The 16,964-nt window shown below is 36.7% G+C and overlaps 1 protein-coding gene across 1 annotated transcript in view; it reads left to right on the top strand.

Moving 5' to 3' along the window:
- Positions 1-1,797: 1,797 nt before the first annotated feature.
- Positions 1,798-16,964, top strand: part of LOC104506678 (A disintegrin and metalloproteinase with thrombospondin motifs 19) — a gene marked incomplete at its 5' end in the record, with an annotated part of 37,273 nt that continues 22,106 nt past the window's right edge. Inside the window, 6 exons of the mRNA XM_010147710.1 lie at positions 1,798-1,974; positions 3,142-3,262; positions 5,302-5,382; positions 12,046-12,203; positions 13,033-13,186; positions 16,710-16,845. Coding sequence (XP_010146012.1) covers positions 1,798-1,974; positions 3,142-3,262; positions 5,302-5,382; positions 12,046-12,203; positions 13,033-13,186; positions 16,710-16,845 — 827 coding nt within the window. The remainder of the gene's footprint in view (positions 1,975-3,141; positions 3,263-5,301; positions 5,383-12,045; positions 12,204-13,032; positions 13,187-16,709; positions 16,846-16,964) is intronic.

Below are 16,964 nucleotides of genomic sequence, written 5' to 3'. Positions count from 1 at the left end.
TGTGATTCTATGATTATTTCCAGCTGTTTTATAGGTGCTTATGTAGTGAATTAGTTTTGGTTTGTTTTACTGAATTTCATTTTAGCACACGAACACGATTTATATCCTAAGGGATCAGATATCAGCCTGACTTCTAATAATTGAGACATCTGATGAAAAATCTTGACACTCTCCTGTCCCATGTTAAGACGTATGCATGGCTGCTTCCATCTAACTTTGTTCTGAGAGATCCTGTTGTCTTGAGGTGTCCCTCAGTAGACACAGAAGTGGACACCAGCTGAAGAGTTCCTGTATTACAGAAATACATTGTTCTCAAATCCTTAATTATTTGCTCTCTTAGCCTTCAGTAGACATTAAGTGTGCACCATGTTCGAAATAGTTCCTGTATTTGAATGAGGTCTACTATAGTCTATTGAAATTTTCCAGTTCTGGTGAGTTACTGTCTCTTTGAGTTCAGTGTCCTTAAAATAATGTTTAGGTTGTTAACCTTGTTTTCCTTTAAAAAATGCTGATACATGATTAAAGCTCCCTGAGACCTTTGGGATTATTATTTAAGGAGTATAACAGGAACACAGAGAGCATATACTCAGGCAAAGACTTGTATTTCTCAGATGGAGATGGCTTGTGTCTGACTGGCTTCACATGTTGGCAAAAGAGATCACATCTCTCTGCACCAGTCCCCTAAATACCCAGCGGCTGTGTCAATTTTAGTAAATTAAATGTGCCTATACCACTCTTTGATGTCTAAGTTCACAGCTGACCCAGAAGTCCTGTGTCAGTACTTTTCAACTCATTTTCACTCTAAAAAGGATGATAATGTTCCAAACCATTTGGAAATGGTCCTTTGCAATTTCCAGTCTAGATGAGCTAGTGCTGGTTAGCACCAGCAAAAAAAAATGTGGCATAGAATGTTTTACAGGTCAGCTGTATAGACAGTAGAATTCCAGTGCCCATGAAATGCACTCCAGGACTCTAGAAGCTGGTATGAAGTCAGAGTAGCATAGATTCTGTCCAAGTAAAATGTTTCAAGTTCAAGATTGACTTTATCCTTTCAAAAATCTGCAACAGATTTTGGAATAAATTCTAAGTCAGTACACTTGTGAATAAAGATATGAAAAAAGTAATGTAATTTTGTACTCAGTTGACCAGTGAGAGGAGATAGTTTATTTTATTTGATATTTTGGCAGAGGTGAAGTAAACCATTGTTTATAAATTATGACCATTAGGAATATATGGATATATAGGAAATTATTGCTCTCTTTCAAAATTAGAAACAATTTACAGGATGTCTTAGAAATGTAGTAGGAAATGGTCTGACATTGGTAAAGATGTTAGGAAGAATGTGTTCCATTTTTTGTCTTTTTTTTAATGTGAACTTTGTAAATCTGTATATTTTTCTTCCTATGGTGTTTCAGTTACTTAAGTTTTTTCTTTTTAACCTGCATTGTTAGAAAATCTGGAAAGTATTACGTTTGTTTTGTAATCAATATTTATGATCTGCCAAAAATATAGTAGAGTGAAAGTATAGATCAAAACCAAAATACTCCAGAAGCTGTAATACACATATTCTTAATTACAACACTGAACATAACATGAATACTATGCATGCCAAGTTTATAGCATTAGCATGATCTAGCAGGAAAACAAACGAGTATTTCAAACAGAAAGGAAAAGAATCAAAATATTTTTGTTTTCACTGTATCTAAGTTAACATTATGATAATGTAGATTCATGCCATTCAGATAAGCAAATACCAGATTTAAAAATAATGTTGATAATAATTCTGTGTTTGTTAAGAGATCTTTCACCAATTTGTTGGGTTTTTTTCCATCAATTGCTACTACAGAAAAGCCATGTACCTTATTCTGTTCACTGGCTGGGAAGGATCAACCCATTCTTCTAACAGAAAAGGTGATGGATGGGACATCTTGTGGCCAACGTGGGTTAGATGTCTGTGCAGATGGTAGATGCCAGGTATGATTTACCTCTTTTGAACCTAGATACACCAGCACACGTATGCAAGCACCTATATTTGTTATGCCTATGTGTTATTTCTCTGATAGCATGTTGACATATGCATGACCTGAATGGCTCTTTTTGTATTATATTAAAATATTTTAAGCTAATTTCACTCAGTGCAGCTCAGTATGTGAAGCAGCTGTTAGCTTGGGAATGTGTATCTGTGATGGTAACGATTATAACAAACAGTGGCAGAGTGCAAAATAAGTATAACTGATTTAATCTTTCAAGGGGAGCCTTAGCTTTCAACAGATTGGTGCATTTTGCCATGGGTTGTACATATGTATGCCTAGTTCTGCCTTTGTCAAAAGTATAGAAGTTCACATCTAAACCAAGACTGAAGGAGCTGAATAACAGATAATGAAAGCCGAGTGCTTATGCTATTCCTGATTTTCAGAATTCGTGTAGTTCATAGAAGTTCTTTTGTCACTTTTATAGTGCCTCATTTGGAAACTCTCCTATCTAAAAATCCCACAGGGCTGGTTTTTTTTTCTTTGTCTGTTTTTCATTGCACACATTGAATTCAGTAGAAAAAATAACCTTTAATGCAAACCCAGCATTGCTAGATACTGTACTAACTTCAGCAAAGTAACTGATAGATATATGCATGCATGCATATATGTACATACAGTTACCCTTTCTTAAGTGACTGGGTTCATGCAACAAGAATACCCTGAAATACTTGTCCTCTGAGGAGGATGAGGGGAGACCTTTTTGCTCTCTACAGCTACCTGAAAGGATGTTGCAGAGAGGTGGGTGTTGGTCTCTTCTCCCATGTGACAAGTGATAGGACAAGAGGAAATGGCCTCAGGTTGTTCCAGGGGAGGTTTAGATTGGATATTAGGAAAAGTTTCTTCACTGAAAGACTTGTCAGTCATTGTAACAGGCTGTCCAGGGAAGTGGTTGAGTCACCATCCCTGGGGGTATTTGAGAGATGTGTGGATGAGGCGTTTAGGGACATGGTTAAGTGGTGGACTTGGCAGTGTTAGGTTAAAGGTTAGACTTGATGATCTTAAATGTCTTTTTAAAGCTAAAAGATTTTGTGAATCTTCTGTGATGCTAAAGGCAGCTTTATGAAAAACATGGCCTGTGTCTCAATAGCTTTGTTTTCTTCTCTCACAGAAGTTTGGCTGTGATGGCATAATAGGATCTCTGGCACGTGAAGATCATTGCGGTGTATGCAATGGTAATGGAAAGTCATGCAAAGTTATTAAAGGTGATTTTAACCATACCAGAGGAGCAGGTTAGTTTGTTTGTTTCAAATACTCAGGAAACCAAGTAGCTGTTTGATTACTTTGAGCATTGAGAGCCTTAAAAAGCTATACTTCTTGAAGTTAGGCAGTTCCTTACAAGAACTTCAGTTCTACCTTTTTTAAGATAATAATATATGAGTATTTTTAAATTTAATTGCTGCAAAATTATTGCAAATTGTTTCAATTATAAAATTAAGAAATTATCTGATACAATATTTCATAGAAGACCTTGATTTTTAAAAAATCTGTCAAATGAAATTTATATTTTTAGTAAATAAATTAACTGAATTCTTACAGTGGTTAGATTCAATTAGTGTTCTTCAAAATAAATATCCAAATTATGATGTTACCTAGAGGAATGGCATGAAACCAAGCCAGGCAGTGGGAAAACATAAAGCCATGTGTATGAAGTAGTCATATCTTTTCATTTTTCTTTGTGAGTAGTGAATTTATTCAATCATAACGACATATCATAAAAAGCAAATGCATTTTCTGATGCCAAATAAACATGGTATTTTCAAACACTGCTGTGATATGTACTTTGAATGAGAATAATTAACTGCCTTGAGCACAGTAGTGCTGACAGAGCAGAGGATTGAAATCCTAATTCTGTGCACCATGCACCAAGTATACCTTCTCTCCAATAAGTCTTTGAAACAGCATTTGGCCAACTGTCCTCAGCATTTGTTTACCATTACACTTTCAGTTTCTTGAGTAGAAAATGTGCAGAACTTCAAAACAGTAAGAAAATGAAATCAAAAAAGCCTGTTATTAGAAGCAGATAGTATATATTTGAAAAACCAAGGAATTCAATTCATTATAGACTGAAGTATAGTACTTCAAAAAAAAAAAAGTTAGACATAGTCTTCAGATGTCTGGCCTCTCTTAAGATGAAGGGAATGCAGAGCAAGAATTCCAAACCATGGATGAGTCTGGAGGACTGCAAGATCAAAAACTACAAAGAAGGTGGCTGCTAATAGAAATTGCAGTGTCAGCTCTCTTCTATAGCTAATCTGACTACCCACACACTTTCAAGTTTATTCAGGGTTCTTTGTCAATCCACAGTATTGTGGTATTGCCCTCTAAATAACCGTGTAATTTATTTTCCTTCTCAAGAAGCTGGACTATCAGCAATAGTTAGCAAGTGTTATTAGCTCTTAAAGAAATTGAAGATAAATAATGCTGCTTTGCAGCAATTTAATCTTCATGTTTCAGAGTTATTGAAAAGGGATTGTAAATGCTCAGTATTCTGTTACAGAACATTACATAGCTACACAGAATAAAACTTGGTTTACTATCCACTTTTTGAAGTTCACCTAGATAATCTAAAATATGTTTTTATTTATTTATAATATTCCTGTTTGCACGGTGTTTTTCACCTGCATCACCCCTTGCACGGTGTTTTTCACCTGCATCACCCCTTTTTGCTTAAAGCAAATTGCCCAACAACATTCCTTAGTCTCACACTCCAAAGAAGAAATTGTAATGTAAATGAAATAACTAATAAGCAGACTAAAGCCATTTGTAACAGGGTTTGAATGTGTTAAAGCAAGAAGAGGGAGATGAAGCACAAAATATTAAAAAAAAAAAAAAATCAACCAAGCAAACAAACAAAAAAACCCAATAACCAAACAATGAGAGGATGTTTGGTTTTTACTGCCATATCATTTGTCTCCTCACACTGAGTGAAGATGGAATTCTTTTATGGTTGTCTAGTGGTGATGATGGCACTAAACTGCTTGGCCAAACACAACTTCATCTGCTCCAAACTCAACCTGCCGAGGCTCACTGGTTATTATTTTTTACTCTGCTATACTCTTTTAATTATATATCATGCTTTATATATTACACAAAATGTACAGTTCCATAGTTTGTTTCAACATTTTGCAAGAACCCTCCAACTATTGCTGTATAGGTTATAGCATGTTACATTTTAGAAGCAAAATAAGGGAAAAGAAATGAAAAAGCATACAAGATGTAGTTTTCTACACTTTTATATTTAACTCGGGACATCTGGTCTCATGCCTAGGTTATGTGGAAGCATTGGTAATACCTGCAGGAGCAAGGAGAATCAAAGTTGTGGAAGAAAAACCAGCTCACAGTTATTTAGGTAAATGTCATACGTTTTAGTGTTCATGTCTTGTTTTGCTCAGCACTGAAGAGTGTTAGCTAAACATGCTTTTGTGATGAAACAAAACTGAGTGGAAAAATAAATCTGTGAAGAATACATTTAAAGAAATTTTGTAGAAATAACAGAAGAATGGTTATAGCACCATTTGTCTTATAGGTTTTATTTTGAACTTTTGTCTCATCTCATTTTGTTTAGCGAATATTTCAAAGAATGTATTTCGATGATTTAAGAAAAATTTTAAATGCAGAATTTAAGAAAAATTCTGCATACTTCAACAACTTCAACCCCTAGTGACAGGACAAGGGGTAATGGGTTTAACTTGAAAGCAGGGAGGTTTAGATTAGATATCAGGAAGAAGTTCTTCACGGAGAGGGTGGTGAAGCACTGGAACAGGTTGCCCGGAGAAGCTGTGGATGCCCCATCCCTGGATGTCTTCAAGGCCAGGCTGGATGAGGTTTTGAGCAACCTGGTCTAGTGGAAGGTGTCCCTGCCCATGGCAGGGGGGGTGGGACTAGATGATCTTTAAGGTCCCTTCCAACCCCAACCATTCTATGATTCTATGATTCTATGAATTTCATTTTTTCATCTTGAAAGCACTAAAGCAAATACTTAACATTAAAACTAGTGAAAAGAGTTTTCCATGCTGAAACATGGAATCAAATGACACTGACCTACATATAGCAAATCACCAACAAAGTCAAACAGAACTTGTAAAATTAGACAAGAAAGCATGAAAGTATTTCCTTGCATTATTTTGAATTGTCTGAATGTTTTAACGGACAAATTTATAATTGCAATGGTTTTGTTGTGGTTGTTTTTTTTTTTTAAAGTCTGTCCATTTCTATGAAATTGTCTTTCATGGAAAACAAAAATTCTCTTTTAATGAGTTCCAAAGCTGTTGTGTAGAATATAATTTGATAATTTGATTGTTGCAGGGTTCAGTTGAATGCATGAAATATTACAATTGGTACTCTTTCATGCACTGCTTAAGTTTCAATTGAGAGAAACATAGTATGAGAAATAGGACAACGAAATTAAAAATGCCCTGGTTTGATCACTATTCTTAGTTCAGTTCATAAGTAATATCTACCTTTTAAAAAACTTTTACCTGAGCGTTCTCCAAACTGAGAGAATGTTGAAGATGGTCGGTCTTAATTATGACAGCTTAAGTTACCAGTGGGTGACCCTTAGTTTGTCATGAGGTCTGCACCTGACCTGTTTAAGATATCACATGAGATTTAGAGATCTGGATTATTTCATTGTTCGTCAGTGGACAATAGACATGGATATGTAAGAGTGTCAAATCAGTAACTGAATTTTCATTGACATGTTTTCTAAATTTTCCAAGGTTTTTTTCCTTCTGTGTCTACTGTGTTAACATATGTGGACAGCAAAAATAGGATTTTTTTTAATAATGCAAAAATAAATAAATGTTGGAACTGTGTTTAGGGAATTTAATTCTTTTTTCATGAATAGCAAATTGATTCATCTCTTACCTTACAAAATGGAAAAAGAATGTATTTTTTTTTATGACCATGAAATAATGTCAGTCATGCTGCTTATTTTAGAAAGGTGCTAATTAGCACATAATCAGCTTAATTGCTTATCACTTTAATATTGCTTTTCTTAATTTCAATAATGTCGCTCTGAATGAGGATCAGCCACTGTTCCACTGCAATAATTTGTAAAGCCTTTATGGAGAAGCAGGAACAGGTCCATTACTGTCTGTTACCATTACTGTATACAGGTCAGGCCCCATAATGAATTAATAAGATTGGTTAATGGTATATCACTGTACAAATGACTTGCAGTCTAAAACCTGAAGTTTTTCTGTGCTAATTGGAAATGAAATTATTTTTTTCAGCTGAACTAAAGAAGTACATTAGCTGCATCATTTTTCTCAGATATGTGTTCAAGCTGCTTCAGGGATATAGACCCTTTGAACCTGAAATTTAACCCTGCATGACATTGTAATTGCTGATTTTCTTACAGATATCAATTTCATAGGTGTGTTGTGTTCTGTCTGATTTCCATTATGGAATATTTTTCCTAGTAAAAAAAAAAACCAAAACCACACAGAAAACCACAATACATTGGACCACATTTTGAGGGAGGAGGGTGTGGGAAAGCAGAGAGGGTCTGTCAAATAACACAGAATTTTGAACCCCTAATTTCTGACAATAATAATAGTTTTGAAATACTTTAGACCAAATCCTTACATTCTGTAATTTCTGATTTCAAAGAAAGACAGTGGAAGATCTGATCCCATAGCAGAGGCCAGAGTCCACTGAGATTAAACATGTTTTCTTTTCATATAAAGAGGGCCATGGAAGATGGTTAATAAGTAACACCTTTTGAAATCATTTTACATCAAGATGTAACAAATGCCCTCTATATAAAAAGTGGATTGACTTTACAAAGCTGTCTTGAAAAAGAGCAGGGAACAGGTTGAGAGCTTCTGGGTTAAGTTAGGGGCCAAGCCAACAAAGGCAACTTCATGGTTGGTGTTTACCACAGGCTGCCTGACCAAGGGGAGTCTGCTGATGAACCATTCTTACTTCAGCTACAGGAAGCATCATGCTTGCAGGCTCTGATCCTGCTTGGGGACTTCAATAACCCAGTATGTGCTGGAAAAAAAACAGCACAGCAAGCTTTAAACAGTCCAGGAGAGCCTTGGAGTGCACCAAGGATAATTTTTTAATCCAGGTGATAGCCCAACCAGAGAAACAGTGGTACTGGACCTTGTTCATTTCTTACCAACATAGATAAACTATTTATAGAGGTCAAGATTGGTGACAGCCCAGGCTTCAGTGATGATGCCATGGTGGAACTCATGATCTTGAGGGATATGGGCCAGATGAAGACTAAAACCAGAACTCTGAATGTAAGGAGAGCAAACTTTAAGTTGTTTAAGGAACTATTGGACAGGACCCCCTGTGAAATTGTCCTCAAGGATAAAAGAGCAGAATAGACCTGGCAACAATTTAAGGACACACTTCCTAGATTGCAAAAGCTCTCAATTTCTACATGGAAGAAATTAGTCAAGAAAGGCAAGAGATCAGCATGGCTGAGTAAGGACCTCCCGGTCAAACTAAAGTGAAAGAAGGAAAGGCACAGGCGTTGGAACCGGAGATATATATCCTGGGAAGAATATAGGGATGCTGCTCAGTGTATAAGTATGGGATCAGAAAAGCTAGGGCACAGTTGGAGCTGAATTTGACAAGGAATGCGAAGAATAGTAAGGTCTTCTACAAGTATGTCAGTCACAAAAGGAAGATTAAAGAAGACATACAAACAAACACACCCTGATAAATAAGACAAGAAACGAATGGCAATGAATATGAAGGCTTGGGTACTCAACAGTGTTTTGCCTCAGGTTTAATGGTAAACACTCTTACCACATCTCTTGGGGCCCTGAATGTTAAGGCAGGGACTGGTGCAATGAAGTCCCTCTCATCATAGTTCAGGTTCGACTACGTGAGGAACCTGAACATACACAAGTATATGGGACTTGATGAGATGTGTCCCAGGGTCCTGAGGAAACTGCCTGATGTAGTTGCCAAGCCACTCTTAAGCACATATGAAAAGTCCTGGCAGTTAGGTAAAGTCCCCAGTGACTGGAGAAAAGGGAATGTTTATTAAAGGTAATAAGGAGGACCCTGGGAACAGCTGACCAGTCAGCCTTACCTCAGCTGAAGTTTTAAGAACATCACTCAAATATCAAGTCTTGATTTTCTTAAGATGACTTGAAAGCATAATCATGATAATCTGAATGGAAGTTAAATAATTACTTCCTTGACAAAACATATCTGTGGAAGTGCTCTCATTTAGAATTGAATTTCAGATTTTCTGTGTTTCTTGAGAAAAATAAGGATCAGTCAAAATCACATTGTGTTGGTACTTTTCTGGAAAGTATTAATAAATTTTGAAGAGAGCAAAAGGCAAAATTCATAATCCACAAAGATGTGAACTTCTCTCTTGTTTTGGTACAAACACCTTTTTTCTTAACCTCTCTATGTAAAATATGGCAATGTCAATTTAAGCAAAAATTTCCAAATTAGTAGAGGTACAGTATTGTACAATTTTCCATAAAAAGGAATAAAACAACTAGTAGGCACAGATTAACCAAGTGGAGGACCAAGACCAAGACTCTCTTACTCTCCACTGAGCAGTGGGAGATATAATAGCCGAATTGTGAAATGTTGCATCTCTATGGTTGTGTATCCTCTTGCACCTCATTAAAACTGTATGAGTGTATATCCCTGGTAGAGTAATTAAAAAATTGCACTCATCACCATTACTTGTCATAGTGATGATGGCTATTTTATGTTCTGCAGAGATATACTTGTAATTAGTTCCCTTGTTTTAACACTGAAATTTCGGTCTTTGTGGTAGGTTTTCCCAGTCTGAGTCTGATTTCTTTGACTTTTCAGTTGTAGATGCATTGCTCAATATTTTCACAATGTGAGAGAGAATAAACTTGTGTGCTGAATTTTCTTCCTGTATTGCATTACTTTGCACAGGAAATCTGCCTCTGTCTAAAGCTAAGCACAGTGGGAGTACATGTGTGGTGTGGAATAAACCTCAATCAACTTGCTTACAATATGGAGTGTGACAGAGTCAAGAGCAGAAGGTGGACTGCCTGAATCCAAGCCTAAATTTTAGGCTTGATGGTAGCCTTTCTTACTTTGTCTAACCCCAGTGGCTCAAGTGAGGAATCTGAAAGCAGAAAATGCAGGGTCTGGCATACTTCTGTATTTTGGGGCTGGATTCCAGTCCCTGCCACATGTCTGCATGCTGTGGCACACATGTTCATTTTAAAGGCAAGAAAAAATGATGTGAGGTCTGCTGCTGTCTGGGGAGAGGATGCTGCTCCATCCAAGCACATGACCCGAATGGACTAAAAGTTTTTTGAGTACATCAGTTTTGTTTCTCTGCTAGGAAGAGGATTGACCCCTACAGTTTAGACATTAAATAGAATCATAGAATCATAGAATGGTTAGGGTTGGAAGGGACCTTAAAGATCATCTAGTTCCAACCCCCCTGCCATGGGCAGGGACACCTTCCACTAGACGAGGTTGCTCAAAGCCTCATCCAGCCTGGCCTTGAAGACATCCAGGGATGGGGCATCCACAGCTTCTCTGGGCAACCTGTTCCACTGCTTCACCATCCTCTCCATGAAGAAATTTTTCCTCATATCTAATCTAAACCTCCCTGCTTTCAATTTAAACCCATTACTACAAGCTCTTGTAAAAAGTCCCACCAGCTTCCTTGTAGGCCCCCTTCAGATACTGGAAGGCTGCAATAAAGTCTCCCTGGACCTCTCTCTTTTCCAAGCTGAACAAGCCCAATTCTCTCAGCCTTTCTTCATAGGAGAGGTGCTCCAGCCCCTCTGATCATAGAACTTAATAGAACTTAATTGCCATTAATAATAAAATTTTTAAACCTAAAATACTGATTTTAAAATCTTGTAAAATCATTGGTTATTTTAGGTACTGGAGTGTTCTACAGTGTTAAGAGATTTTATAGTCTTAGCAGTTATTTCACAGTGCTGCAGTGATATGTATCAGTGGTGTCTTATGCAATTGTCTTTCTGCCAGCTCATAGACCTGTTGCCATTGTTTCCCATAGAAACTAAACATAACAGTATAAATATGAATAGGAGACAAGATGATTACAGGAGTGACTCACATTAACTTACATCTTTAAAAAATAAATTTTGGACAAGGCTTAAACCGTTGAGGTTCTCTTACAGCAGTCTGATGCCAAACATGCAATTTCAGTGAAGAGGAATGTGTAGAGTTTCTTGTCCAGAAGGTGACTTCAAGTATATTCTACTTCACATGATTATTCAGGCTTGATCTGAACAAACCAAACTGAAGTAAAGTAAAATAAGATAAAATCACAAGTCCTTCACAGAAGAATCTGTTCAGTTTATTATAGAAAAGTAATGTAGAATCATGTGTTCCTAATATATGAAATGTATTTCACCTGACTTGATGATGCTTTTGACAATAAAAAGATCACAGTTTCTGGCGATAGACCAAAGAGGAATGATTCAGGCGAAAAGAACAAGTTTTTCCTATTTGTAAGAAGCATCAAATTATGTGGTAAATGTGTATAAAATAAGTGTTTAGGTAGGATGACAGTAAAATTGTCACATTCTAAAGTGGAGAAAAAGGCAAATGTAGATATTAGAGGGGAAAGAATACTGAACTAGGATTTTTTAAAAGTTTTAGCCTAATTCCACAGATTTTGAGGAACGTCTTGTGAAAATTTTGTTTCCCATGCCTGTCTGGCTTATAGAAATTACCACCTTGGGAATAGAAAATGGTTGCCTTTGCCTTAAATTAATTCAGTGATCAAATTTTGAATTATGCTGGAGTCTGTCAGGCACTAAAACACTTCATGTTAACTTCAAGTAATGTTGAACACACATGTTTTGCCAAACATTCCTTCCAGAAACTGTTTCTGAAGAATGTTCCAATTGAAGTTCATGTATAATAGAATCCATAAATATCTTTGCAAACAGTCAGGTGATTTCACCTACTTGTTAAATTATCTAAACTGGAAGTGAAAGGACGCCCTAATCACTACTGAACAGACCACATTTATATTGGTCTTTTTTCATATATTTTGCAGCTCTTCGAGATGCTGGAAAACAGTCAATCAATAGTGACTGGAAGATAGAGCACTCAGGAATATTCAATATTGCTGGGACCACTGTCCATTATGTTCGGAGAGGTCTCTGGGAGAAAATATCAGCCAAAGGTCCCACAACATCACCTTTACATTTATTGGTATGACAATATGGATTGGCGTTTTTTTACCTAATTCCTGTCATACAGCATGGTAATTAATATTTTTTTCCAGGCTTCTGAAGATGATGAGATCTATGTAAGATATGCCTGCTTTTACATATATATATATAACTGTCAACCCACTTCTAAAAAAATGCCTTTAAATCCAAGAATAATCTTTACATATCTTCTTGGTCTTTAATCTTCTTGAGGCAGGTTGAAAGGCCTCAACATTCCTACAAATGTCATAAAAAGCTGCTGTACTGCTTAAGGAGAGAGATTCAAATCAGATGGTTTTGTCCTGGCTGACTATAGCACACATCACCATTTCAGGGTTGCAGTCACCAAGTTCTCCATGAAGAAGTACAGTTTTGATGTATTTCACTGTGGGGAAGAAAAGTTGATAGCCACCAGAAAGAAAGAAGGAGAGATAATGAAGAAGTACCTCACAATTCAAAGTCCCTAAAATGCAAGAAATTGTCTGGTAAATCTAAAGTAGTTTTAAATCTGATGTATCTATCAGATGTATCTTTCTATGTAGAAAGACTCTCTATTAAAGAGCAACTGGAACATAATAATCCTTCAGATTGGTGGTGATTTTTTGTTTATTTCACATGGAGAGCTTTTCGACTTCTATGTTAAGTAATTTTCTGATTTTCTTGGTTTGGGTACTCTCATTTATTTCTTCTACAAAATCCATCAGGAGTCTTGAAAAGCTATAAAGCATGAAGTCATTCTTTCATGCATTTCAAGATGATCTCAGAGTCCGGAGTTTGTCTTCCACAGTGCTTGTGTACATAGGTAGGTTTTTCTTCTCTGTATCTTGCAGGTGCTACTCTTCCATGACCAGAGCTATGGTCTACACTATGAGTACACAATCCCATTGGATCCTCTTCCTGAGAATCAGAGCTCTAAAGTACCAGAGCCTCTTTTCATGTGGACTCATTCTGGCTGGGAGGACTGTGATGCTGTATGTGGAGGAGGTAAAATAAAAGAAAAATGTACAAAAAGACAGACAGACACAAATATATCAAAAATGTATAGAGAATATTCATGTATATAAACTATATATATGTGTATACAGTAGCATAGAGTCATAGAATGGTTAGGGTTGGAAGGGACCTTAAAGACCATCTAGTTCCAACCCCCATGCCATGGGCAGGGACACCTTCCACTAAACCATGTTGCTCAAAGCCTCATCCAGCCTGGCCTTGAAGACATCCAGGGATGGGCACAGCTTCTCTTCTCTGAGCAACCTGTTCCAGTGCTTCACCACCCTCTCCATGAAGAACTTCTTCCTGATACCTCATCTAAGTCTACCCACTTTCAATTTAAACCCATTACTTCTTATAAAAAGTCCCCCTCTAGCTTTCTTGTAGGCCCACATCAGGCACTGGAAGGCTGCAATAAGGTCTCCCCAGAGCCTTCTCTTCTCCAGGCTGAACAAGCCAAATTTTCTCAGGCTTTCTTCATAGGGGAGTTGCTCCAGCTCTCTCATCATCTTCATGGTCCTGCTTTGGACTTGGTCCAACTGTTCAATATCCTTCTTACGTTTGGGGCCCCAGAGCTGGATGCAGAATTGCAGGTGGGAGCTCACAAGAGGAGATGGGGAGAATCGCCTCCCTTAACCTGCTGGCCACACTTCTCTGGATACAGCCCAGGATATGGTTGGCTTTCTGGGCTGCCAGCGCACACTGCCGGCTCATGTTCAGCTTTTCATTCACCATTAACTCCGTGCATGTACAATACGCATGTATATGTATATATATTCTGTGTGGATATATATCACTTTCAGTTAAAACTCATGGTGTATAAATATTTAAGACTCTGATTGTCAGTGTTGTATATTTAATATTAATGTCCTCATTATGGCTTGTATGATTCCATTCAGTGTTGGACATTCTTCAGTCACATGCCTCCTGATTATATTAAAAGAATAGTGATTAACTTCAGAAAAATATTCAGACTAAATAAATTAAGTAGAAAAAGATGGTAATGCAGGAACAAAATCTACATTAGCGAAGGAAATTCAGGACACAGTTTCTGAGAAGAAATAGAAGTGCAAGAGCTAGAACAAGAATAGAAAGTTCATATGCATTCCACTCTGTACTTGAGCCTATTGAAGATAAATTATCTGTAAAAGACATTTCAAAACTACAGAAAAGCTGAATTCCCATCTCAGATCAAATATGTACAATTAGTAACATGACCTGGGGATGATCCAGAAACATATGGGACAAATATTACAAAGGCATATATTAGTATGCTGATGTGGTATTTTTCCTGTGTTTTTGTTTATAAACCATTAAAAATGCGAATTTGGAAGAACAAATTATGATTATGAAAACAAATACTGGAACATGAACAGTATTGTTGTAACAAAATCCTTTAAAACTGCTATTTAAAAGACAGTTATTCAAATAAATGATTACACTGAAAAAACTCTGAAGAGTTTTTTTAATGAATGCAACCCGCTCGTGCCATGTGCAATTAGTCAGTCTTATCTCTGTGAATACTACATCCATTTTTGATACCTATCTATCCTTCTTATAACCTTGACACTTGTGGTTGTCTGATCAGCACTCCTGAAAATTTCTGTGCACCTTGTGATTGAATAAGAAGGCCTGGAAATGCTTTTCGTTCTCATAATAGCAGCATAAGAACACAGTGTTCTATCTCCTTTGACTCTGTGAACAATCTTGGTGTCATGACAGATTACTGTAGTTTCCATAAACATGCTTTTTGTGGTTTGATAAGAAAGCTTCTTCCCTGAAGGTATTTTGTATGTGGTGCTTGTAGCATCCTCTGTTTCCTAGTAGTGTATTCCTATTCCCTTGGAATATTCATGCTTTTTCCAGTTTCCTGAAGTAGTTTTAGAATAATTTTAAGTCTACCACAATCTCTCATTATTATCCCAAATATTTCTATCGTTACCTATTATGTTGAGAAGTCGTAAAAATCTGGTATGTCAGTAATTAGTTCTATATTAATGCTTAAATAAATATTTAAATGTTTTACTATAATGTTTATTATCATATTTTTCTGTTGTAACTGGCCTTCATTTTATTTTATTGTCTAAAATAGCTGAGTTAATACAAAGTTCCATAAAGGGTATTTATACTGCAAATATTCTGAAATACAAGTGAAAGATTTTTCTCACTTTGGACAAAATAATTTTAACTGTTCTTTTAGTTCTTAGCTTAAATACAAAGCAATAACGAAATTAAAATGCTGCAGCTTGTACCCTGTGTAAATATTTGTGTTTCAATTTTTAACATCAATGTCTTGTTGAGTCTGATTAAAGAATATAACAATTACTGGTAGTTTTGCTTAAATACTTGCAGTATGTGTCAGGATGGAACTATTGATGAAGCCCTGTGGTTTCATGCATCTTTATGTATGTAACTGGTCTGCAAGCCTCTGCACTATAGAAAAGCCTTCTTAGTATGGGGGAGAATATGAATACATAGATCTATATGTAAATGCAGAAGTAATTATCAAGTATTTCAAATGCTGTATGTGATAGTTTAGTTGCATGTCCTATCATGTACACACATGCTGCGTAAAATGTCGGCTGTGGTCACACACACAATGCACATTTATAGTTTAACTGCTCTGGGCACAGTGGTCTTGTGACCACTGGTGAACACTGTAAGCTTGTCTGCCCAACTCCTGCACACTCCATGCTGGTAAACTTCCAGGTAGAAACAGAGTGTTAAAACATAACCATAGGAACAAAGAGCTCCAAAGAGTGAACCTATTTTTTATTAATTCAAGGATTGCTAGTTTTCTACAAATTAGGCTCCAGTCTAATTACAATTTACTGCTTGCAGTAGGTATTACATTAACAATTCTGATTTCCAATGCTTCCAGCTTCAAGAGACGCCATGCTCCAACCCACCATCAGGGCAAGGTTTCTAACAATATGCACTAGGTCTCTAGAGGCAGCACACAACTTTCTAAATTACTACCCTACAGATCAGGTCAGTTTTGTGGCCCCTTTATTTCATAGGGAATAATGCAGTCTCCTTACCAAAGGATGCATGTACTGATTCCCTCCAGCTGAGTGCTGACGCTAAACCAGGCAGAACTACTCAGCTCAAGCAAGACAGGGAAGCAGGACTTGTCATTCCTTTTCTTAATATATAAATTATTTAACAACCATACCTTTCAACGTAATTTTTCTGCAAGCTTTTCTCAACACTGGGATCTCAGTGATTGAGAAAGAAACAATTGTTCCAGGAAGACTAAGGTTTTGGCTAGTGACTTGTTACTGGAATAAAACAGCAAAACTCAGTCGTCAGTGGTGCGCAAGGATTGGATTAGAAAAATCACATTTTCTCTACAAACTTTGATATCTCTCTTGGGCTCTCTGCTACGTTTGATTTTCTTGTACAAGTTTTACTGTTCTTTTAGCCAAACTGTACATGAAATAGCTGTATCTAATATTTTTAAACGAAGTTTCATATTCCTGGTTTCCCACATACCTGCTTTATTTTTTTCTAGGTGAAAGAAAGACAATGGTCTCTTGCACTAAGATTATGAACAAAAATATCAGTCTTGTGGACAATAAGAAGTGTAAATATTTAACAAAACCTGAACCGCAGATCCGCAAGTGCAATGAGCAGCCATGCCAGACCAGGTAATAGTGATTTGGTTAAATTAAACTGTAATATCTAGAAGTAAAAATCTTAGGGGCTAGGAAAGATGACTTCCTCTGGCAATGAATATGCAGTAAATGCATACATCCAGTAATGCAAA

This window comes from Eurypyga helias, unplaced genomic scaffold, assembly GCF_000690775.1.
Source record: "Eurypyga helias isolate BGI_N326 unplaced genomic scaffold, ASM69077v1 scaffold13672, whole genome shotgun sequence".
Lineage (NCBI taxonomy): Eukaryota > Metazoa > Chordata > Aves > Eurypygiformes > Eurypygidae > Eurypyga > Eurypyga helias.
The sequence above is the reverse complement of the archived record's forward strand: the minus strand, read 5'-3'. Positions and strand labels throughout refer to the sequence as shown.